Here is a 26617-nt window from a genome sequence, read left to right on the forward strand (position 1 = left end):
TTTAAACATTGTGTATCACAAAAAGATATTTGCTGGGATTTGCCGAGTTCAACAAATTTTTAAATAAAAAATAACAAATAAAATGTTCCAAAAGGCACTTCAGCTCATAGAAGTGATTGAGTTGTCTTGAAGATTTAGGACCAAAGCTTTATGGCAGTAAGAACCACTTAAATCAGGGACTTCAAAAAGACGGTTCTAAGTATTTTCAAGGGCTAAACATTCTCACAGATCAAAATGTCACATTCTGAGCCATGATGATATGTAGCTGAATTACATGTGAGAAACCAGCATTTTTCAGATCCCCACTGGTCTCATTTACTTATATCCACAAGACAGTGAGAGAAGGAATGTTGCACCAGTAAGGCATATTTGCTCTGAGACCATTTGTGTAGGTCTTTCCCATCCAGTCTTATGAATTCGCTATGAAACTTGCCAAGGGTTTTGGGCAAGTCACTGCTTCTCTACTTAATCTTACCCTACAGGATTATTGTGACATCAGAATGAGACAATCCTAAACGCCTGGAGCTCATTGGTAGGAGGATGGGGGTAAATGCAATAACTCAGACATGCTCTTAACATTCTTCATTTTTTCCACCACAACATAGACATTCATTTAAAGAGTGGCATATTGAATGAAAATATCTCCTTCACAAAAAAATCATTGTCTAATAAGTATTGTTGCTTTTTGAATATAAAACTGCATATTTATAAACCATTTTTAAAGAATGACTGGATATAACTTATGAAAGTGATTCTAACAAGAGTCAGCACATGCTACTGACCAGTTATGATTTAAACTTGTGAAAGAACTACAAAGGAATACTTCTTTTAGAACTCTCAGCCACGCCTTAATTACCTGAAACTTTTCTGCTTCACCTTATTGTTTGCCTTTCATTTCTAATATACTCTGGTATGAGAGGGGTGTATTCAGAGAGTGTGGATAATTTATCCTTTCTGGAAAATGTATTATACTCACCTGCTAACAGGTAAGAAAGCTGTTCCGCTGCAGGATCTGCAAATATGTTTGTATGTGCGTTTTAAATTCAGTATCCTTATTTAAATGTATGTTTTAAACGACGGTATATGCATTATTTAATATTACCATTGTTTGTCTTATTAACAGCTCTGCAATATCAACTTCATTCCATAAAAATCACAATTAATTTTTAGTAAACCTATACTAATAATGTATTTTAGCAAGAAAATGGCACTTTCAAGATGAGAGTTCCATTTGGCACTGATTAGTGAAAACTAAATTTAACATATTTACCAGAACTATATAATACAAACAGCCAACTACTATTAAATAAGCATTCATCAGTGAAATTCATACCCAGGAAAATTCACTACAGTGGACTCAGCAAAATGTAACTGTTTAGGGTGGCACTGTATATCATTAACTTCAGAAGAGGATGAAGTCAGTGAAATCCATTGATTAACCACAACAAGCTCTCCTTGAATCTCCTGTTTTACCAATGTGCTATGTAATCCTGTGAAATAATGATGGGCGTCTATATGTTGCTATGTAACTTTGGCAAACCAAAGTTGTCTAACTTTGTATAAGAGATAGTAAAATTAAATTAGTAATATAGCCAAAGTTTTCATAGTTAGCAAGTAAATAGACAGGAATAAAAACTCCTGTTCCTTTGAGAGGGAGAAATGAAAATATCCCTGAGGAATAACAATATATTTTGAAATGCATTTTGATCTCTTTTGGTGGAAGTAAATTTTTATGGAACATTTAAACACAACTTATCTAAGTATTGGCTCTATGAGTAAAACAATGGTGGCAGTGGTCCGTCAAGATTTGGTATCTGTTTTCACAGTGGAAGGTCAACACCCTTCCCTTTTCTATTTAATGGTTTACAAGACTATCCTAAGCAGTTAGGTCCTGCAAAGTCAATAGCCTGTTTAAATAACAGTCAGTTATTTTGTGCGAACAGAACAACACGCATATTTTCCAGCTTTGATATAAGAAAAAACATACTCTCAACAAGTCTGGTTTTCTGACTTCATTTATCAATGCTGGAAAATATATGTCTTTTTTTATTCAGGCAATATGGTGATCAGAAGGATGGCAGACAGTTGAGGTTCTTCCCATATTCATCATTTGAGAACATATGCTATAGGGAATGAAAAGGTTTATAACACTGAGCTAAAGGTCACTCCTCCTTAAAGTGTTAAAAGAGAAGGGAATGCATGATGTAGGAGTTTTTTAAAAGTGAGATCTTGAAGGCACAATTTTAAATAATTTCAGTGAGAAGGAAAAATGGGAAGTGTCTAAGGAAACTAGGATGGATGTCTAAAGAACTTTCAACTGAGCTAAGACTTAAAAGGACATGCACAATCAGTGGCGGAGCTGCAAGGGGATGGGGTGCAGCGCTGTGTACCAGGCGTGCTCCAGCAGGTCACGTGTGGGGCTGAAAATCGCTCTGGTGGGGTGGCTGCTAGGACTGAGGCATGATGTGACTCCAAAAGGTCCCCTCCAGTAGTCTCTCCACACATCCCTGACTCTCCCCCAGGCCCCAGATGATATTCAGCCTGACTCTCCCCCAGGCCCCAGATGATATTCAGCAGCCCCGCTAGGTGCCTAGCAGCCATCATTATGGTGGCAACCAGTCTCTCCATCCAGTAGTGGCCTCAAGCAAAAGATGATCATAATTCCTGCCACTTGAGGTGCTTATGTTCAATTGCCACTCACATGGACAAAGCAGGAGTGGCCTGTGCTGACCAAGGTGCTTGTGCTCTCGGCCCAGTAGGGGAGTGGCATTCTTAGCTCTGTTCTGCCCATAAGCCACTAGGGAGTTGATCCCCGCAGCTGTTCTCTAATTCCTCCCCTATCTCCATGACCCCAACAGCTCAGTCATCCAATGGCATGGCCTTGATCCATGGCCCCGGCCCCATCAACTCTGAGATTCCAGAGTCTGCAAGACGACCAAGCCCATGATTGCTATTCTGTGTAATGTGGGGAAAGATATGTAGGAGGTGCATGGTGTTCTCAGCTAATGTCAAGGAACATAGAGCCAGTTCTGGGAGACCAAAGGAAGCTATGACAAGGTCCAGCTCCACATGATTGCTGACCCCATGGTCCCACTGGCTGCCCTTGCCTCCTTCACTGCCTGAGACTGGCAGCTTGGCACCTACCAAGCTGCGGGGATCAACTCTCTAGTGGCTTATGGGCAGAACAGATCTAAGAATGCCACTCCCCTACTGGGCTGAGAGCACAAGCACGTTGGTCAGCAAAGGCCACCCCTGCTTTGTCCATGTGATTGGTCACCTCCATCTCCCCCTGCAGAGTGCCAGGGGAATGCTTCCCATGGCACTCTAGAGCAACTATCTCATGGAAGCATCAAGGCTGGGGTGAGGGGGCCTTAACATTGGAGCACTCCCCTTCTATGATGGACTGCAGGGTGGGTGGGCAACTGTCAACAGTCTGTGTCAATTCAGTCCTCTCTCCACTCATCTCAAAATGAGAGCAAGTGATAGCCTTGACACCTAGAAACTTGTCTATGGGGGAAGAAGCCATGGTGGTCAGTAGTGATGGAGAAAGCCACATGAAGTGACCTTTCCATCCTAGGCATGGGCTGAATACCTAGAAGTTTTGTACTCAGCACATCAGCACCATGACCACTCACTGCCATGGCACCAGCATCATGGCACTCATGCCTGCCATAACATCAGCCACATCTTTCTTGATGATGTGATCATACGAGACATCCATCATCTTGAGGTCACACACTTTCCAAGCATGGGCCCAGCCCCAAAGTCATTAATTTCACCTCTTCATAGAGGACATCTGTCCATATGGCATGGTACATGGCCAAGATGCTCTCTGCCACCACGCACAAGAAGCCCCACTGACATGCATTACCAGTAGCACTGTAGTCTATGCCCAAGACAATACTTGCATTCTTCACCACCAGCCCTTACCCTCATTAATTTCAGTGAAGGTCATCTGTAACCAGGATGCTTCAAATTGCACTAGTGAGCTGGGCCAAGGAGTCAAGAGAAGGCGGGTGGATGGTAGACAAGTGGAAAGTCTATGTAGGTTTTGGGCACAAGTCTGTGACTGGCAAGCAGGAACTGGTTGATGGGGGACCACTGCACTCCCTTCTTTGAGTTTCCTCGACAATCCTCACCCTTTCTACCTCCTGGCCCCATAGAAAAGGGGAATTCAGAGCTCAAAACTCAAACAGCTTTATTGCGGCCAGGGGGTGGGGGTTGCAAAATTTTAGAACATTAGTAGTCCATAGATCTCTGGTGCTCCCTGCCAGATATAGTCAACTATATCTCAACTATAGTTGAGATGAGAAATGTGACTCTTTGCAAATCATGTAAGCTTTAACTCTTAGGGCATATATATGCATTGGGAATAATGTTCATTTCTAAAATATGGTACTTGCTATTTAATGTTCTCATAACTATCTCTGGTAAAATCTTAAACAATTGGCAAAATGAATTGAATAGGTTTATCAGGGATTTTTTTAAAGGGGTAAAAATTCTAGGTTACTCCTTGAAAATGAATCAGGGAGATCTAGCTATTCCCAGTATTAAATTATATTATTATTCAGCCAGGTTAACTTGGATCTCAAAATGGATGAAAAATCAGCCAGATGACCCTGAAATTTTTGTTGAGTAATCGTTGGTTAAAATGCCATTAAGGACTTTTCCTTCAGCTAGCTTGATAATTAATAGCAGGGGATACAACAAAGATAATTTTATAATCAACATATGGGAATCATATTAGCACATGGAGAAAACATCTAGGTAAAATTATTTCATGTGAAATGTGGAGTTGCATATTAAATATGGTTCTAGGTTTATGGTATCTTCCCAATTCAAAGAAAATGTTCTGAAAATGTTACATCACTGGTATTTATCTCCATATGATCTAGTGAAAATTTACAAGAATCCATCAGATAGTATTACAATTTTCCTAAAGCCAGCTTTCACCATATGTGGTGCACATGTTCAGGCTAACAACTTTTGGCAATCTTTTTTTGCTAGAATTCAACCTGGCTTTGGTTCTGATTTAACTTTAACAATTGAGGTTTGTTGGCTTAACCTCATACCAAAGGTTTCTGATAACTTGTGGTCTATTGTATTACAACTTGTGATCTATTGTATTACTGATAACTTGTGGTCTATTGTATTACAACTTGTGATCTATTGTATTACTGATAACTTGTGGTCTATTGTATTACTGCTGCTAGAATTATATTTACAGGGGACTGGAAGCCAACAACTCCACTGCCTCCTGGTGAGTGGACACAAATAAGTATAGAGACATATCAACTGTTTAGATTAAGAGCACTGTGGAATGGGAAAGATGTTCAACAAATAGAATTGTTGTTGAAGTCTAATTTTGGCTAAGATATTATATTGCCAAGTAAGGTCATTATTAGTTTTTGTAAATTTGTGTATAGGCTATATATCTCTGCATTTTAAAAATTATATATATTTTTAAAAATCACAGAGTTTATTCACTAGTCCTAAGACATCAGAAATAGCTGCATTTAAGGCACTGCTAAATTTTAAGTAATTGTGGAGAACTTCTACTTTCATCTGCAGATGGTGACATACTTTCCTGAACCATCTGAATTCGCTTCACTAACCTAAGTCCTTGTCCTATAGGCATCTGTAGCACGATGTATTTGTTAAATGCATAGTCACTTTGGTGGATGACAATATATTGTAGATTTCTCTGATTTTCTCTTATCTAATAGAAGAATATGGTTATAGAGACTTCTATCTCAGGGCAGAAGGTGTCCCAGATAATCTTTATATTTACAATTTTTAAAAAGTAAATTTGATAGAACGCAAATATTTTTCCACACCTTGGTGCTTTTTAGCAGTGTTTATGAGGGCCAAATTGAAACACATGTAGCTCCTCTGAGCTCACTGGAACTATGTGAGTAATGTACAAGGCGAACGGATGCAAAATCTGGACATAAAATATTTATCATTTCAGAAAATCAATAAAACACTAATAGCTGTTCCAACAACCTTTCTTGAAATGCATAGTATGTATCAATTTGCTGCTAAGTGGTGCATCTGCATCCACTGTTCCTTGGGTGCAGGAGGGTGTTAAATGTACATTCCACCTCTGTGATCCATGCTGCATCAACCTACACTGGCTCCCTATAGGCACTACAACCAAGTAAGGGGAGAACTGGAAGTCAGAACGATGAGGAGCAACATTGGTGCGGAATGTCCTTGTGTGATTGGTTGAAGGGGGGCTTACTTAAGTTCTAGAAGACAAAGGAGAAACGTAGGGAATTTCCTGAGCAGGCAAGCTGTAGCATATTTTCCTCCTGGATATCATAGATCTCGAGGTATTAACAGTAGACTAGACCAAACAGAAAGTGCAGCCTTTAGAGAACTTATGGAAGCCGGGCATATGGTTCAGGAAGCAATGGCTACCATCTTTGGCCTCCATTCCATCCCCCTGACCACCACCACCCCCAATCCCCGTTATTAGATAATATGCTTTGTTTTTATCTGCCCCTTCTCTTGAAGATTTACTGGGGCTTGGTGAAAGTAGATGCTTTCATTATCTTCTTTTTCAGTAGATATATGTAAAGTTTTTAAAAATGTAATTCACAGTGGATACTTTTTATTATGTATGTATCATGTTGGAAACCACACCGAGAAGAAGAGGCTTTATAGAAATTTAATAAAATAAAAAATAAACATCTTATCACCTCAAGCCTTACTAATACTGAGACAACTGGACAGAGAACCTGATAGAGCAGCCATTGCTATGAACTGGTTTTTGGTTGTTGTTCAGGTGCAGGTAGGCAATTGGGGCAACAAGCAGCAAGTATAGTCCAAGGCACAATGTAGGAACAGCACACAAGTAGTTATAAGTCCAAGTTCTAAAACAGAAGGGCAAATCCAGAAAGCACAAGCAGATCATAGTTCCATGTCAGGGTTGAAGCCAAAAAATAAAGTCCAATCCAATCTAAGGCACAGATCCAGCAGCTACACAATAGACACATTGTTTCCACACCATTCCACCCTTCTCTAACTGCTTTTATCAGGGAAACCCTGATCAGGCACAGGTACCACTCCTCACCTGCTGAGTCATCCATCACTGAGCAGTGGCTGTCAGCCCTGATTCTGTGGTGACTCAAGCTCACAGGCACAGCTTGATTAGTGTTGGGCACTGTGCTGTCTGGCACTGCTCCTGTGCCTCCCTCCAAGCCAACCTTCTGCAGCATTCCAAAAACTCTGGCACTCCTGGAGATCAGGCTGATGGCTGCAATGCTTCTGTTTCAGCCTTGTAACCTCAGGCTGTGAGATTAAGGGTGTGGTGCACTGACTTCTGCCTGAAATTTTGTTTCTGAACCAGACAGAATCTCTTCCTTGTCTTCCTACAGCCTCCAAGGGCTTCCTCCCACTCTTTCTCATCCAAGGAGGCATTGGCAGGCAGACCCACAACATTTTTAAATGGCTGTGATGCAAACTATAATTTGTACTACAGCAATGAAAAAAACACAAATTTGCATAGTAGTTATAGCAAATATATCTTCTGTGCTTCATTTCCCCGTTGTCAGGGCATAAAGCATGACTCTTCAGTGGTTCCATTCTGCTTGCTTTTCTGATCATCCATTAAAAGTCTTTTATAGAGGTCAAAGTGAACCAGCTGGAGCTGAACCAGGAATTTGGAACCAGGAATTTAGCCAAGCTGTGCAAAGAATAGTTTGAACTGTTCAGAATGATCCAAAACCATCTCAGACCTTTGTAGAAAGAGAATTACAAATATTGTGAGTGAAACATTCAGTCGTACAGAAATAGAAATCCTCTGTTTCTACGTAAATTAAAAATAAAAGTAGTTTATTCTCATATTATAGTATTTAAATTGTAGCACCACCACCCCCAACCCATGTATGTTCATCAGATATGTCGGTTAGCTTGCAGAGTGTGGATAGAATAGGCAGAACAATCCTGATGGCTCTTGAGTTCAGAGTTAATTATAGGAAAACTCCCTTTCCCACCACACTTTCCTGGAGAAACTCATGCAGTAATTAGTAGGTGAAGATGAATGGGAAGAGATACAGAAAGTGCTCCACCTATCTGGTTATCTGTCAACAAAGCTGAGTAATTGTGAAGGAAAACTTTCTTGTGAGTTAGAAATGATCTTTAAAGATGTGTCTCAAAGAGCCCTCCTGAGTCATTGTGTTTTCCATGGCTATTCCTGAGATGGGTGATTTTACCTTGAGCATGGTTCTGCACAAAGTCACAATCTTCTTTTAGTACTATGTCTAATCCACAGATGGCTGAGACTGATCACTACTTCTGCCTCTCCCACTGAAAGAAATGGTGTGTTTATTGGCATTTTTCATTCATTCTAACATGCCTCATTTGTAAGCAGTACTTGGATGTTAAAAAAAAAAGCTCCTGTTTTGAAACAGAAGCTTAAGCATGTGAAGAATGTGATACATTTACCAAGTGGTTTTTTAAAGCCTTGCCTGATACTTCTATCCTTTGACCATCCATATAAAATCTGCTGGTGTAGGTATAGAAGCTATGGATCACTCACATTGAACTACGGTTATTAATGGTTTATGGCCCAGTCCAGATGAGGGGGGGAATGGGCTGTGGGAGCTGTGCTGGGCTGCGCCAATACAATTGCCCCCTTAGCTGGTGTAAAGATGCTAGCAGTCAGGTGCCCCACAGCTCCACAGCAGTGAAACCTGAAAGTGAGCACCTCCGCAGAGGAACACTGGCATCTGATTAAATGCCAGTGTGGTGGTGGGGGGAGGCTGGGATGTTCCTGGGGGTGGAGCCGACATTAGTCGGCTTCCACCCAAGCTTTAGGGTCAGAAATACCACAGCCAGGGCTTTGTACTTATGCAACCAAAAAGGAAGCTGGATTTTTTTTTGCAGCCTCCCTGTGCTGCCCGGAAGGCCTCTGGCAGCGATGAGGCAGCCCAGTAGTGCTGCCATCCCCAGTCACCTCAGGCTGTGGATTGGGCTGTTAATGTGATGTCCAAAATGACAAACTATAGATTGCAATCGAGATCAAACAGGAATTTTTAAAAAAATGAGTTCATACTAATCATGGTCTGATTTGATGTCTGAATTAACAAATCGTTATTATGGTTAAACCTACTGCTTTCTATAGTCACTGAACCATAGAAAGGAAGTGTTGGGCAGATGAAAGATGTAAATACACAGCTCTAAACTATACTGAATCTATATGCTTGGGAAGTTTAAACCATGATTTGAGTTCTAAACTTTCAATAGTGTACCGTGGTTTGGAATAATGACTAAACTAGGCTAGCAAATGTAAACAGTATAAAATAAATAGTGGAGCTGTAAATACTTACCCTTGGGGGGTAATTTTAATTTTTCTTTCTTATTTAATTCATTTCTACCCTGACTTTTTCTCCAATGGAGACCCAAGGCAGCTTACATCATTCTTCCATCCTCATAACAACCATGTGAAGTAGGTCAGGATGGGAGAGTTTGACTGGCCAAGGTCTCCCAGTGAGCTTCCATGGCACAAGTGGGTCTCCCAGATACTAATCTGACACTCTTAACCATTACACAACACTGGCTTATATGGTAATTGTCAGTGAAGTGCTTACTTCAAAAATAATTGTGATCACTGTACTTTATTCATTAGAACACTCAGTTCTTATGTATCTGTGTTTTCTAGAACTTTGGAAAAATTGTATTAGCATTTAACATTGTTCCCATAAATCCAAATATTTGTAGTAGGTATTCTTTTTTTGGGATGCTGTGTTTCTTATTCTCCTTGACTCATGAGCCCTTTGGGATAGGGTGGGATAAAAATAAGATAAAATAAATAAATAAACCATTTATTGTTGAAGGCTTTCATGGCCAGAATCACTAGAGTGTTGTGGGGTTTCTGGGCTGTATGGCCGTGTTCCAGTGGCATTTTCTCCTGATGTTTCCTCCTATATCTGTGGCTGGCATTTTCAGAGGATCTGATGATAGTAAAGCAAGTGGAGTATATATACCTCTGGAATGTTCAGGTGGGGAGACAAAACCATTTGCATTGGTTAACAAGGGTGCAATTAGCAAGTGTTATTTGCATGTGTTGAGTGGAATCTACCCATTTTACCATATGTAAGGCTGTTTCCATACTGACCTCCTTGCAGCCGCCAAAGAGTCTTGGCGTGGGGCATAGCCGATACGCATGAGCAGGCGGCCGAGACGGCGAAGCGGCTCCGCATGGAGCGCCAGCTCCCGCCCACTCACGGTGTCCTCATGCCATTAGCCTGCTGGGCGTCGCAGCCCGCCCACGCTGCCCTCCGACCCCTGGAGGTGGGAGGACAGTGTGGGCGGGGCTGTGGACGCCCAGCAGCGGCAACAGTACACCGTGAGTGAAGCGGAGAAGACAGCGTCTTCCCAGCGGCGCGGTTCGCACCGCGCCGCCGGGAAGACGCTTCCTCCCCAACAACAACCCTTTAAAGGGTTGTTGTTTAGGGCGGCCTGAGGCCGCCCTGGGGGGAGGGAAGCGCATCCAGGTCGCCGCTGCTGCGTTGCAGCAGCGGCGCCTGTGCGAACAGCGGCCTGGGGGTAGCGTTTTTACCGCCCCCAGGCTGTCGTTAATTGGCCGTGCGGAAACGGCCTAAGTGACAATGAAGCTGCATAATCAGTTAGTGAGGGCATCTACATAGTAGTTGCCTGGCATTTTAATCCCTTTGATTGCTACCTGCTCGGAGAAATGTGTGAAGTCACCTTACTGTAATTCGCTGTACATTGGGCTTCCCTTGAAGTTGCTCCGGAAACTAAAGCTGGCCCAAAATGCAATGGTAAGTGTCCTCACTGGGAGTTCAGTACGATTGCTTATATCTCTAGTGCTTCATCAGCTGCACTGGTTGCCAGTTGCGTTCTGGATCAGGATAAATGTGTTGGTGTTGACCTTTAAAGTCCTGAATGGTCCAGGGCCCTCATATCTGCAGGATTGCATCTCCCACTATTACCCCTGAAGACCTTATGTTCCTCAGATAATAATCTTCTGGAAATCCCCAGCCCAAAGGACATCCATCTGGCCTCGATGAAGGCCAGGGCTTTCTCAACACTGACCCCAGCCTGGTGGAACTCTCAACCATCTGAGATTAGGGCTTGCTGATGTAGGGCAGGATATAAATTCAAAATAAAGTTAAAGTTAATACCTACAACAGAGAGATATTTGATCCTGCAGTACACTACATGTTAGGGGAAATTCAGTTTTCCTTTAATATTCTACTAATAGGATACAGCAGACCAGGGATTAAATTCAACCTGTCCATATATTTTTTTGCAGCTCTTAATGGATCTCCTGTAATGTTTCAGTATGCCCCTAAAATGAAATGGATGGTATTAAATATAATATTCAATAAAATATCATTTTTGACCATTTTATCCTGTGTGTTTAGAATTATGAAGCTATGGATAACATTAGGTTTTCTGAGACATCCTGCTTTTTCTTGCGAAAGCTCAGAGTGAGTTCATCCTCTTTTAGCTTCACCAGTGCTACTGGAATATGTGCTGTCTGATTGTTAGGTCTCAACTGCAACTCTTGTGAAACTTGAAAAGTTGGACGTGATAGCCCTTGGAGTCTGTTCCAACTTTATGATTCCATGAAACTGTGCTAGGACAAACTATGCATGACACTGAAGATCTATCATTAGAATTTTCTGCTGGTTTTACTGAAAAGCAACTCTTTGCAACTCTTTGAAAGAACATTTTCCCCTGTCTTATTCCTTCCACCGCTCTGAAGCTCACTGCAGATTTGTGTCTGTGTGGATGCTTGAGGCACAGTAAATGGGGAACAGCAAGAGTAAGGGGTTCAAACCCTCCCTTCCCCCAATGCTACCTTTCAAATGTTCAAAAAGGCTTCCTGGGACTGCTAATTAGTTTTAAAAGGTAGATCTGGACCATTAATTTCCTGTGTCACATTTAGCTTAGTCCTTGCTCTCAAACAAAATAATTTTAAAAACCATTTGAAAAAGTTTTTCCTAAATAATTTCATCTGCTGAATATTGTACTGCTTCTGCTGTACTTCTCCATTAGGTATGGATTTAGGCCAAATAGAAGATAATTGTCTTTGGAACTGAGGTCATGGTTCTGCACCAGTCAGCATAAAAAGGAGGAAAAAATAGCAAGGATAGGCATTGATTTATCACAAATCTAGAATACCGCATACTGTACTGTGGCTCTAATAAAGTAGATAATGTGCATTCTTTAAAGTTATCTAAATCCATATTTGATCAGTGAACTATAAATGCTGCAAGGAACAGAATAATGGATATTAAAATAAACTCAAGAGCATGTTTACTTCATTGCCAGTCTTTGAGGATTACCCTTTATTAAAAAGAACTCACATTTTAAAATGTGCCTGATTTATTTATTTATATGAACTGCCTTTTTAATGCACTTGTGTCGATTATCAAATTCATTTGGAAAAGGTTGTTTTAAATAACACAGTGAACATGAAAGCTCAGGGAATCAAACCATTTAGACAAAGTGAACCACACTCAAGCTCTTTTTTTTTGTTCCAAAAGAGAGCTATCATGACATCAAACTCATTAATGCTAAGCAGGAATGTATGTGATGCCTTCTAATGCTAACTCTACTAGCAACATCTTATATTCTTTCGTTTAGCCCTTATCAAGATGACAAATCTACATCTGAGGTCCCTCGCTTATTGAAGATGGGCTCACATGACTGAATGATCTTCCATATCCACACAATTAAAAATCCTTTAGATTAAAAAAAAACAGACCTTGGCTACAATAGAATTCTTTTCTCCAATACCAGATTATTTTGTAGGGGAAGTGCCTTGGCTCAGATCCCTTGTGGAGCTTAATCACTGCCATATAAAAGATCTAAGGTAGCCAGCCCAGGAAAGAGCTTCCTCTGGCCAAGATCCTGAACTTCAGCTGCCAGCCACAGTGATCCTGACCAATGGTCTGGAAAGATATAAGGCAGGTGTGTTTGTCATAATATCCCATCTAAAGTGCTTCATCAAATAAACAAGTTTACCACCTGAATGAGAACTAGGTCATACGCACTCAATAGAATGGAAGCCCCACAGTGCTTATGTTACTATATGTATCATTACTATGTATCATGCTTTATGTAGTACTATATGTATGGTATTTGTGTAGATGGGGCTAACAGCACAGGCCTTTCCTATCAGCCCCCATAATGCCAGGAGTGAGAGTACCAAGTGGATAGGAAAGACCTTGTGTAAAATCCAGCTGAAGTTAATCAAGGCGAGATGCTAGGAATTCTGTGAATGGAACTCCCAGCATTTTTAGCCCTGTAAAAAATTAGGTGTGACAAATTCCAATTGTGGCTACAGTGTGGTCTATATGCCTTCCTCCCTGCACCAGTATATTGACCTAAAATATCCCCTGGGAGTTGCTATTTGTCATGTGGCAGCAAGCATACAGGTCCTGAAACAGTACCTGTATTTTTGCCAGAATGGTGCAGAATCAGATAGTGGCCCCACAGTGGTCACAATTATGAAAATGCAGAGGCGTAGCTAGGGAAAATGGAGCCCAGTGCAAAAATCTGAGTTTTGCGGGGGGGCCCCCATGGGCGGCCGCCTAGAGGCGTAGCTGGGCCATACTGTGCCAGGTGTGCATTCTTTGTTTTCTGCCCCAATCCTCTGCAGTGCCCCGCCCCCCCACTCCAGTGAGGTTGTGTAGCCCCACCCCCACACACTGCATAACCTCACCCTCTGCGGGTCCCTGCTGCCAGCTCCTGCTCTCCTCAGGGCCTGGAGAGGGCAAAAGCCTACCTGCTCGGACCCCAGGAGGGTGGAACAGAGGCATGCCTAGGGAAAATGGAGCCCAGGGCATAATCTGAGTTTTCTGCCCCCCTCCTGCTCCATTTTCCCTAGATACAGTGGAGGGGGGAGAGAAATCAAGCTGTCTGCTGATCTCATGGAGGAGCACCCAGGTCTACTGATGGGCAGGCAGGAAGGGGCCCAGGTCTACCACTTGGGCAGGCAGCAAGGGACCCAGGCCTACTGCTTGGGAAGGCTGGAAGGGGGCCAGTTCTACTGTTGGGCAGGCTGGAAAGGGTTGAGTCAGCGGACTGGCACAAGCTCTGGCCCGGAGGGTCAACGCCCTCCCTCGACCTGTGGCACCCACCTTAAAGGGAGAATCTTTAAGGGAGAACTAGGGGTGCCTAGTTGTCTAGTTGAAACACCATTGATGCTGTTTGGGGGTGGATTATCCACTGCAAAAGCATCACTTTCAATGTTGTTTAAACTGGGGACCTCAGATTCTCCCTTTAAATCCATGCTGAAGGGGGTGGATTTAAAATGAGAATCTTGGGAAATTTGGGGGAGGGTGGCTGCTGTCAGGGGTTCAATTGTTAAGCTAGCAGCACCAAAATTTCTGGGTTTCTTTAGGAGATTCTTCTGATAATACCACCCAAGTTAGGTGAAGTTTGGTTCAGGAGGTCCAAAGTTATGGACCCTCAAAGGTATAGCCCCATCTCCTATTAGCTCCCATTGGAAACAATGGGGGATAGGGGCACCCCCTTTGGGAGTCCATAACTTTTGACCCCCTGAACCAAACCTCACCTAACTTGGGTGGTATCATCAGGAGAGCCTCCTGAAAAATCCCTGAAACTTTCGTGTTGCTAGCCTAAAAACTGCGCACCTGCCACACACGCCCCCCGGCCCCCTGGTAGTTATGCCTCTGTGAAAATGGTGTGTGTGTGTGTGTGTGTGCATGCACTGGGGGAGAGGGATGTCCATTCCTATTCTCCTCATATTGCTATTTCTGCTAGAATTGGCTGAATCTCATTTTTATGCACAAGGAAACACCTGGATAACAATCCCAAACAGATCTATTTAGAGTCCTATTCAGTTCAGTGGGGCCTATTCCAAATAAAATGTTGTTAAAATTGCACTGTGGGAGTCCCATTCACAGAACTCCAGTGTCTTGTTATAGCTTTGTGCTAATTACCCTATTAGTTCAACGGATTCTGCATAATAAACAAGACAGATATCATTCAAGTCACAATGGTCTACCAAAAGTATCTGCTGCATTTGTCATTCATAAAATCAAAGAACATTACCATGAACTAATATTACATTCTTCTGAGCAGGTTTTTTTTATTGCTGCCATCAAGCACACAGTTATAAACATTAAAGTCCAATACAGTTTGGCACCTGTATAAGGAGTTAAAATGTATGTGTTAACCATCTGATTCCAGCACCAAACTCAGAATTGGATCTCATAGAAAATTTCACTACTGGGGATGGAGTGGGGTGGTTATTCACTGATTCCTCCCTCCTATTGCAGATCTCCAATTCTGTCGTTGTGCTGTTCCTAGAGAGCCACTGTTGCCTAAAAGAAACTTTTCAAGGTAAATTGTAGGCCGCATTTTGGGGGAAAGTGAGGAAGCCCCATTCTACTGATGGGACTACCTCCCCTCAGCAGAGATTTACTGACAGATTCAAGGCCCAGTCTGGCAGTTCCTATCCCATAGTGAACCATCATTTTCCTATAAATCAGAACATCATCAAGATGAATCTGGTTTCACATCAGCCTGCAGAAATGTGGAAAACCACACATAGTCTGATACTTAACGTTTCCAAATAAAATTGAAAATGACTATGGGTCATAAAAAATAATTAATTAAAAATAAACAAAAGTACTCCCACTTTTTCACAGTTCCCTTCCATTCTGAAAGATTCTTTTCTTTCTTGCATTTGAGAGGCTATGAAGAGGGGCAGCATATTTGCCTTATGGCAATTTCAGAATGAGGGCAGGGAGCATTGCTCATCCCCTGTTTTAGCTTCAAATGTCATAATCAGACAAACATCACTGTCTACACAGTGTTCACCAAGATAAAAGAGAATTAGGGTGGTGCTTTCCCTCTCTCTTTTTGCTTCATGATGACCCAACTGCAGCAAACAGTGTGATCATTGCTGCTGCCAGGGTCACAAAAATAAAATAGTTGAAGGGAGGACGGACTTTGGTGAATTTTTTTCCCCAACCCACCAAACATTTTCTGCTGAACATTCAGCTCAGCCCAATAATAATACTTAGTATTTATATAGCTCTGGATTGTTCAAAGAACTTCATATTCAGCACTTCACAAAATCCTTGCAATTACCTTGTAAGGATGGCCAGTACACTATTATTATCCACTAAGAGCATAGGGTTGGTGGGGTTTTTTCTGAGCTACATAGTAAGTCATGGCTGCTGGGATATTATTTGAACTGTGAATTTCCTTACAGGTTTAGTCACTGAACTATACCAGTTTCCTAAAGCATATCTAACTATGCAGGATCACAGATTGTCGAGTAGAATTGGTTATATCTGGAACAAATGTTTCCATTCAGACCAGAAAAGGAAAGTGGCTCAGTTATATGACTAATTGGTCTTAGTTTCCTTTGTTAGCTCTGGCGAAGTTTGTGTGTGTGTAACCTCAGCTTGTGGGTTCTGTGGGGCAGTACTTGGAATGAGTTGCAACAACAATTTTTAAACAACAAAATGGTTTACTTTTCTTTACAATTAACACTTTTAAAACATCAACATTTAACGTTACAATTCAAGGTCCTGTTCAGGTTGCATTTCAAGTCCTTCTATTTACAGTCTACTGATATTGCCAAGTCCAATTCTTCTTTGCAAGTGGGTTGGCTCCTGAAGACTCCAAGGGCTTGATGAACAGGTTGCAACATGATGAAGGTCTCCAGGAGAACTCTCACCCATTACAACCACAAAAGAAAACCCTGAAACAATAAACTCCAACATTTACAACATAGCAAAAACAACAACTACCTTCCCAGTAGTTCCTAACAATATTGCAATTACCTTAACAAGGTGTTAAGGGCTTATAGAAATCAAGGTCCGAGTCTGGTAGCCTTGTCTTCTCCAAAGAGCTCTTTCAGCCTTTCTGCTGCTCTGAGTCTCCACCCCCTTACTGGGTCAACCCATTCTGGGCCAACCCATTCTGGGCATGGGGGTTACATGTGCATTCACATTTCATTTTTCATAAAGAAGAGGTATTTTTCCAGATTATGATCAAAGTATTATTTTCATTATTTAGAAATCATTTAATGTGACTAGTGTACACTGTTCAAATACAACCAACCTACTCAGGGACTTATATCAATTGAAACATATTAGCAAGAAATGTGAAGGAGGGAGTGGATTAATAAAAGCTATATTAAAGGTAAATAAAGTAACAAGAGAACTTCCTTATTCCAAGGCTATGACAAAGCACTCAGTAGTTTCCCTTTACTTCTGTTTTTTATAACATTTGTTGCCTCTTTGTCCTCCTGTGATGTAAGCAGGCATCATTTGATGCATTACCTAAAAAAAGCAAATGATTTTCAAACTGGTTATTGAGTATGCAGGTCAGGCTTAGCATATGTATGTTGGCTGTGTGTGGCTGTGTTGAGGCACAATCTCATCCTTGACAAATTAACATAGCAAATTAGTGTCCTGGTGGAATTCCCTGAAAAAACATTAAGGATAGAATCTTGGATAGCTTTGAACCATTTGCAATTTTCCAAAACACCAATGTCAAAAAAGAAGATATGAATTATCAGTTCAAAGTGACTAACAGTGCAATCCTGTGCAGAGTTACTTCAGTCTAAGCCTACTGCAATGAATAGGCTTAGACTGATAATACTCTTTAGGATAATACTCTTGCTGTCAGAGGGGTTTCAGAAAATATGAACACATGCTGAGAGACATTTGTTAGCCTGAAAGTAATAAGTGCTAGTGTAAAATATATACATTTGTGTTAAGTGTAAAAACAGAAAGAACCACCTAAAACTTGTTGGATTCAAAATCTTTGCCCCTAAATCTGTCAGATTCTGGATCTGGTAATATAGCAGCGGGCACAAGGCTATAGTGTGCTCAGCAAAGCCCATCTAGTCTCTATGTGTGCCAGGAATAAAATTACTCAGTCTTTCATCTATTCAAACTAATATACTTCATTTATTGTAGGAACTCCATTTCTGCATATGATAATAGAAAATATAGTGTCCTAGTCTAGTGCCTAGTCTAGTGTCTAGTCTAACTAGGTGGATGGAGATACAGGACCTCATGGTTGCAAAATAGAGAAAAGGTGTGTGCAAGTGGAGGCGGGAGAAGGAGTAGGAAGGAGGTTTCTCTGAGAACTGCAATCTACACATCAAAGGGATAGTGTCAGAGCAGTAGAGAAATTATGCCCAGTGCTTTGACCCCTCTATCAGACTCTCTAAGGCCTCCTCTGAAATCTGTTGTTAAGAGACAGTACAAAGTCTTTCACTTCCAAAAAAACTATCACCAAGGAGGCATCTTTATTTCTTTGCATTCAAAATAATCAAACACTGTTTGATCAAAAGAATCAAATCCTGGAAATGTTAAGGGTTATAGATTTTGTCTTACAGACTTTGTGGTGAATGAAGGTGAAAGCGAAAACAACTGACCTGGTTTACTAACAAAACTTTATGGCACATATGTGCACTCAGAAATACCAAATGCTATGCTAAATTATAGCCGTCTGATCCAAATAGTGACCTTCCTCCAATGAACCTACAACATTCTTTGACTTCAGTGCTCCATGCTCACTTATTTATTCTCCTTCACCTAAAGTTTGATAATTACATCACAGGTAATTTAGAAACACCAGGTTCTAAATTACAATATTAAAGAAAATGCTGTTAATTAGTGTCCTGGTGGAATTCCCTGAAAAAACATTAAGGATAGAATCTTTCTTTAATTTTTAAATTATAAAACCATGGCACCTCTCTGGTTGGGTTCCCAGATTAATCAGACACTGGAAGACTCAATATTACACTGGTTTGGTTCCACCTTGGCAAATACCAGTTGATAGTAAAAGGTTATCCTTGGGGACTTTTACTCAGCTGTATGACCACTGGCTTAAGGGGTATTTTAGGGTTTGATCTTGTCCCTGATACTTTTTTATCTACATGCAAGCACATGGCGAGATCATTCAGCTTTGGAGCAGTGTTACCAATATGATACAGTAGGATACCAAACTCTGCCTCTCCTCTCAATCAAAAAGGCAGTGATAGCACTGAACAGTGAAACACTGGATTAGAATTAATAAATTGGATTAAAAATGCCTATTTGGTAACATCTATTGAATACAGTTCTGAAACTGTTCTAAAATGTAGACACTAGGGTCCTTAAGGCACCTACCAGAATGATAATAGTTGCATAGTCTATAATAGTTTATAATCAGTTTCTAGTCTCAATACAAGGTGATGGTTTTTTAAAGCTTCAAATGGCTTACTTCCAGAACATCTCCAACCATGCTCAAGCCTTCAAGTCAACCCAGGCTTCCTCTGGTTGGTGGAAACTGGGGGAGGGCTTTTTTAGCTGTTGCCTTCAACTTTAGAATTCCGTCCCTCGGGAGTAAGAATAGTTGCTTCAGTTCTGAATGACCTACCTAATTCAAAGCCCCTTTGGGAAAGATCACACGAACACACATGAACACATGAAGCTTCCTTGTTTTTAACCAGATCATCGGTCCATCGAAATCAGTATTGTTTACTCAAACTGGCAGCGGCTCTCCAGAGCCTCAGGCAGAGAAAGGTCTTCCACAACTGCTATTGCCTGATCCCTCCAGCTGCACATGCTGGGGAATGAACCTGGCTGGGACCTTGTATATGCCAAGCAGAGGCTCTACCACTGAGCCATTGCCCCTCCCCTGAGAAGGCACCCATTGAGAAAAGGTGTGGTGGGGATAATATACTACTAGGAAACTGACTTTTACTGATGTTCATTTTTATTGAATTTTAATTAAATTTTAGTGTACTTTATTGTGCTGTAAACCTCCTGGGGGACCTTCTAGTTGAAAGATGATCTATAACTAAACTAGCCATAAAGAAAAAAAGTTTTAATTCAAAATGTTTGACTGTATTGATAGTAGTAGTAGTATCAGCAAAATAGGCACCATCTCAGTATATGCAACACTGTTTTCTGATGCCGATGATGAGAGTATCCCAATGAAAGTGTAGATATTGACCCATTCCTGCTTTGCTCTGCCACATGTCTGTAACTTAACAGTTTATCACTATTTTTTTTTATTTCAGCAAAATAGGCTGGACTACAAGGAACATTTTTCCCAGGAAGTAAGACAGGTCTTCATTTATTTATCCTCCCCAACAAAACTATTGTTGTGAAATTGTGTGCATATTTGGAGTTACTCATTTGTATAGTTACTTGGCAATGTTTAAGTCTGTAAAGGATTGCACTGGAATTTGTACTTTCACATTGCAAGGGGGTATTATTCCAATTGTAAATGCACTGTGATTTATATTTTAAATTTACATGAGCTTTTGTCTCCTTGTAACAAGCGCATTGCAGAGAACTTGTTCCCCAATTAAATATTGTAGACACTTATAGTTAAGATTGTGTTTTCATCCTAACCGTGTGTGGGGTTCTCATTCGTTGCAATTCATCTTCAGTACAGTGTGTTACAAGCAGGTGGGTTTTTTGTGTTTCACCTTATGTTTAACAGTTGAAGCCCAGTGAGGCATTTGCTATGTTATATTAAATTCTTTTTTACTACAACTTAATTTTGACAAAGGTTATCACGGCTGTATTTGTAATTTTACTCTACCACACAGCACTTTGCTAATAAATCCTATGTGTAAACACTTCTAACATTCTGGCTAGATCTTGAAAGAAAGCTCAGGAACTGCTAATGTGTTTATTACGAATAAGACCTCCACACAAGAGGCTCAGATATTTATGAAAACTGATCAGATTCAGAGAATAGTTAAATTCAGACGAGACAAAAGCATAAATAATCACATAGAGAAAAAGAAAGAGGAGGACTCTGAGTTTCAGTGAAGAGGACAGAGGTTAGATTTTTTTAAAAGAAATCAATATTAATAAATAAGTAATCTAACTCTAAATGGCATTTTGCTTTGGGAATATCAAGACAAACCCTCAAAGCTTTTACCTATAGAGCTTCTTAACAGCGTCTCTTAATTATCTTTCATCCTGATGGTTGTCACTGGCAGAAAGCATGCATGGTCCCTCTTCCCTTAACACTGAGGATGTGGTACAAAACCGCACCTCTTTTTCCTCCTGGGCTACCAGCTTGTGGTTTCCAGTAGCTGCCTATTTTTCTTCAGCCTGCTGGCAAAAGTATGTTGGTGACCTTTAGAGAGGAATTCTCTCTGCTCATGTCAGCTGCTACTATCATTCAGGGTGTATAACTCCAACGCCCAAGGTCAGCTCCCCCCTGCAAACTGCTTTGTTTAAGGTAGACTTGGGCTAAATTTATTATATTTATCTGTAGATGTCACTGGCCAAGTTTTATGGATACACAAGAAGGCGCCATCACTGTAAGGCCCTTTCTTTTTTTAATGTGGCTGCAGCCCAGCTCGGAAGAGAAGTCTGTAGCAGAACAACCTTACATATTTCACAGTTAAAAATAAGGAAAGCCTCACAGTGGAGAACAAAGAAAGCAATGGTATCTGATCCCTGATAATTAAACCAATTTGCTGCTAGTGCAGAATAGCGAACACACAAATCTAGTCCCTATGGGTTTTTGGATAAGTTCCTTTCCCTCAGCCTAAAGTCTCTCATAAAGTTGTTGGAAAAGAATAAAAAGCAAAATTACAGGAACATGTAAGAAAATATGTTATATTTTATTATTAAGTTAAAAATTCATTTCAGTCAATGTTTTAAAGTGGCCCTGAGTAGGTCTACTGCCTTCAAACTTAATGGCCAAGAGATATAAATTCCTTCCATTTTTGCCACCGCACATTTGTTAGTCTTTAAATTGCCACAAGACTCTGCAGTTTTGGCTGCACAGATGAACAGTGGGATTGAGGTTAAAGCATACTGTCCTTCCTTTCACAGGCCCTTTCCCCACTTACCTTAAGCCCCGTGCTACTCTCCTCAAGTAGTGTGGGGTCCAGCTGCCCTCCCCACTTCAGGGGCGGCGAGAACGCAGCCACCCCAACGCTGCCTCTCTCATGCCCCCTCGACACGCGTAATTCCTGGCGCCTTTTGACGACCAGGGCGCGCGCCAGGAATTGCGCACGCCGGGAATTGCGCGCAGCAACCCTCAACAAAGGTGAGTGGGGAAAGGGCCACAGACACAGGTTGCTTTTCTCCCACATATTTTACACAGATATTTCAGTCTTCTTATTCTTTAAATAAAAGGGGATGATATCATGTCTCCTACCCCATGCTCCTTTGATGAGCAGGAAAATACATATATAAATGCAAATGTACAGTTGAATATTGCTCCTTCCACAGTGAAAATAATACCACTTTTGTTATAGCAAAAGCTTGTATCATGTAAACACTTTCATATCCCTATTAATTTTCAACCAACTAGGTCTTCAGGTCCTTTTACTGGCCATTCCCAATTAAATGCAGGGGCATATCTTGATGGGGAGGTGGTCTTGCGACCCAGGTCATGTGGGGGTACATTTGTGCTGCTGCTGCCAGAGAATGTGAACTTGAGCAGGCCCCAATGCCTGCCTGTCTGGTCCACTGGGCGGGTAAGCATGGCATGACTGCCCCTCCAGAGCTTGCCTGCCCCTTCCTTCTTCTCTTCCTACTCCAGGTGGCGGCAGTAATTTGCATGGCGAGTAGGCGGGGGAAGACAGCAGCGGCTTCCCCTATTGTGCAAGAGCTTGGCTTTTTTTGTGCACTAGCTAGAGCTCTGCTCCTGCGACTGAACAGTAGCAGCAGCAGTTGCTGCTTCACCACTGCATTTCCAGTGTCCCTGACACTTCCACAAATGCTGCACAAGGCTTGCTGGCTCACAAGGAGACCCTCCACCTTTTTTCTCTCCCCCTCTCTCCCTTTTTTCTCTCTTTTTATCTCCTCTCTCCCTCTTTTTCTGTCTCTCACTGGAGCAGCAGTGGCGTAGTAGGTTAAGAGCAGGTGCATTCTAATCTGGAGGAACCGGGTTTGATTCCCTGGTCTGCTGCCTGAGCTGTGGAGGCTTATCTGGGGAATTCAGCTTAGCCTGTGCACTCCCACACATGCCAGCTGGGTGACCTTGGGCTAGTCACAGTTCTTTGGAGCTCTCTCAGCCCCACCCACCTCAGTGGGGAAAGGGCAAGGAGATTGTAAGCCCCTTTGAGTCTCCTACAGGAGAGAAAGGGGATATAAATCCAAACTCTCCTCCTCCTCCTCTGTCTCTCTCGGGCAGGAGCAGTGCTGGTGAGCAGTGGCATATTTACCCGGGGATGAGGGGTATCCTCTGCCCCCAAGCGCCAATTACCTGGTCCTATGGAGGGGCGCAAAATTGGCCCTGCACCTAACCAGGAAGAAGACAGCAAGGACTTCCTGCTGCCTTGTCGTCTTCTGGTGCCCTCGACCCCACCCATGTCATCATCAACATGGGCAGGGTCGAGGGCACCCCCCCTGCTGTCCCCCTTGCTCCCGGCTCCCAGGAAGCCAGCAGCCAGCAACCTCTTCTTCCCTCCCCTCTGGGGAGGCAGAAAAGACTGCCGTCTATCGACCTCCGGCACTTGCTTTTATAGCACTGAGGCCAGGGGCGGGGCTTAGGGAGAACGTGGCCATGCCCCCACGTTGCCCTGGGGGCACGGCCACATCCCCCAGAGGAGAGGACAGAAGGGACTGCAGGCTCCCTGGGAGCCGGGAGCAAAGGGGGGGAGCAGTGGGGGGGAGCCTGGAGACAATTTGTCTCTGGGTGCCATTTCTTCTCGGCACGCCTCTGCTGGTGAGTGGGGGAGGGGAACAGCCAGGCAGCTACATAGACTGCCTTGCTGGCCGGATGCTGGCATGTGGCAGGAGCACAAATCAATTCTTGTCCTGAACTCCATTTTCTATAGATACACCACTGGTTACATGGCCAGGCAGAAGGTGATATAAAAGGCCTCAACTCAAGACCATGGCAGCTGCTATTCAACAAAGTAGACAATATTGACCTTGATAGACAAAGATCTGACTCAGCATAAAGCACCTTCATGTGTTCATTAGTTAATGGACCAAGTAGAAATTGAGAACATGGCCCAAGGCCCATTTTATTATCTGTCCGTCTCTGAGGTAGATGATAATTTCATACAGAGGAAGCCTTTATCTTTGCCAAGGCCTTCAGTTTAACCATGTTCCTATAAGCTTCAGAGGATAAAAATGCAATACTGGTCAGATTACCGGATGGCACATATTGTTAGGGATATCCATTATCTGAAAGAATTTAGAGAGGGCTATTTCAGAAAACCACATTTCAGGAAACTGCACACAACAGCTCCCCGGTTGTAAACTGTATAATAAGTTTTTTTAAAAGTGTTCTAGTTGGTCCATGGGTTATTTTATCTGTGGATTTCTACGGTGCTTCATAATTCTGAAATAGAAATGTATTTCCTTTGCTAATCTAGATTAGTATGATTGTGCTAGTTTGAGAAGAAAATGCTTTAAAAAATAAAGGGCATATAAAGCTCTATAGAATCCAGCATTATGACTAACCTTCCAACTGGTAGGAAGTATGCAGTCAGTGCACATATACCTAGCTGTGTAAAAAAACTTATTTCCATTCCAACTATGTAGCTTTTTCCCATTCGAACTATGCCCAACCAACCCCTCTGCTCCCCAAATCTCCTCTATGCTGGCAATCTTTCTTCGATAGTTCTTAAAACTATGTGCTTTCAACAGAAGATGATGACCATTACCCCATAAGGGATAATGCACCAAGATCACACATGCTGGTTAAAAAATATATGAAATTAAGTTTTCACTTATGCTTCTTAATCTAAACCCAACAAAAGTAGGTATGGTACTTTTTCCATGGTTCACCTGCAAACACATCCCCCACAACCAGGGGAGACAACCTTGAATGGAGATGGTGCCAACTAATACGCACACTTGCTATACAGTTAATGCTGAAACCAAAATAGGCATGCCAACTCAAGGCTAAATTCCTGGAGACTTTGGGGGGAGGCAAGGGAGAATAGAACCTTGGCAAGGTATCATGTCATGCAGTCCACCTTCCACAGCAGTCATTTTCTCCAGGGGACTGAGCTATGTAATTTGGAAATTAGTTGTAATTCTGAGAGATCTCTAGAACCAACCTTGTATTCAAATGAGCTCACAAGCCACCCTAACATGAACAGTGATGGTGAGAAATTAAAAAAATAAACTTCAAGAACAGTTAAACCAACATTCTGCATCAGTAGCCCGGTTCACAAGTTACAGTGCACCTGATTTTTAAAATGTGTTGAGCAATTCTCTCATTACATTTTTTATTTTCATAAAATTCAAATTGGTACATATGGTACATGTTGATGGGGGGGGGTGGCCTCTGCCCCTGTGGCTCTACAGCATTGTTTGGAGTCGGTTTCTGGTTGGTTGAGGCAGAGCAGTTTAAAACTCCATCGAAGATGGAGGTCCTTTGGCTGGACCGTGGTGAGAGGCCTAGGGATTTTCAGCTGCCGGTTTTGGAAGGGGTAACGTTGGCCCTGACCTCCCTGGCCTATAGCCTGGGGGTCCGCCTGGATTCCTCCCTTTCTATGGAGGGCCAGGTGGCCCATGTTACCCAGGTAGCTTTTTTTCATCTTCACCAGGCCCGGCAGCTGGCCCCCTACCTCTCCAGGCTGACATGGCCACTGTGGTCCATGCGACGGTCACCTCGAGGTTGGACTACTGTAACTCGTTCCACGCGGGCCTTCCCTTGAGACTGACCCAGAAGTTGAAGCTGGTCCAGAATGCAGCGGCTCGGCTTCTTATGGGGGGTACTTATCAAGATCATATTACCCCCGTGCTGCACCATCTGCACTGGCTTCCGGTGGAATTCCGGATTGTCTTCAAAGTGCTGGTATTAACCTTCAAGGCCCTTCGCGGCTCGGGGCCCTCATACCTGTGGGACCGTCTTATCCCATATGTCCCAAATAGGCCGCTGCGTTCTGCAACAGCGGAGTTGCTAGAAGTCCCCGGCCCTTCAATGATGCGGCTGGCCTCTACCTGGGCCAGGGCCTTTACAGCCCTGGCCCCTGCCTGGTAGAACGGTTTTCCTCCAGTTGTCTGGGCCCTGCAGGACCTTGGCGAGTTCAGCAGGGCCTGTAAGACCAAGCTGTTCTCCTATAGACCGGGCTTTTTGGTAGAGGCCGGGTCAGCCGGACTGGCTCTGCCCCTGCTGCTGTGAGGCCCTGTTTCCATTGGTTTTTTTGTCATCATCTGGCAGTTAATCCCTCGCTGGTTTCATCTTTGGGTGCTGCCAGCCCCTCCCAGCCTTAAGGCCGGCCTTAAGACCAGGTGCCACCAATATGGGTAGTCTGTTATTATTGGAATTGATGCTGCATATTGAATTTAAATGTTTTTAGATGTTTTAACTAACTTATTGGTTTTTATTATATTGTGAACCGCCTAGAGCCCTTTGGAAATGAGGCAGTCTACAAAATCGAATAAATAAAAATAAATAAAAATATAAAATGTATGAAGCTTGCTTACATCTAATAACTTCCGAACTTACCCCTTCTTAAGTTCCTATTAGAGTTTTCAAGTCTAAACAAGAGCTAAGATCTAAATACAACATTTTATTCTTGCACATATGACCCTTGTTAACTATGGTCAATTGAATCTTTGATTTATGTTGTCTAAAATGTTGTGTAATTCTCATGTTACATTCAATAGATCTACAGCTGAACATGTAATTAGAATCAACAGTTATCCAG

At 42.3% G+C, this 26617-nt stretch overlaps 1 protein-coding gene across 1 annotated transcript in view; it reads left to right on the plus strand.

Annotated features, from left to right (window-relative positions):
• Window positions 1–905: 905 nt before the first annotated feature.
• ANO1 (anoctamin 1) overlaps window positions 906–26617 on the plus strand; it is a 197976-nt gene continuing 172264 nt past the window's right edge. Inside the window, exon 1 of the mRNA XM_048486382.1 lies at window positions 906–986. Within this exon, the coding sequence (XP_048342339.1) occupies window positions 962–986 (25 nt within the window). The 5' untranslated portion in view covers window positions 906–961. The remainder of the gene's footprint in view (window positions 987–26617) is intronic.

The sequence above is a fragment of the Sphaerodactylus townsendi genome, linkage group LG02 (genome assembly GCF_021028975.2).
Source record: "Sphaerodactylus townsendi isolate TG3544 linkage group LG02, MPM_Stown_v2.3, whole genome shotgun sequence".
In the NCBI taxonomy this organism is placed as follows: Eukaryota; Metazoa; Chordata; class Lepidosauria; order Squamata; family Sphaerodactylidae; genus Sphaerodactylus; species Sphaerodactylus townsendi.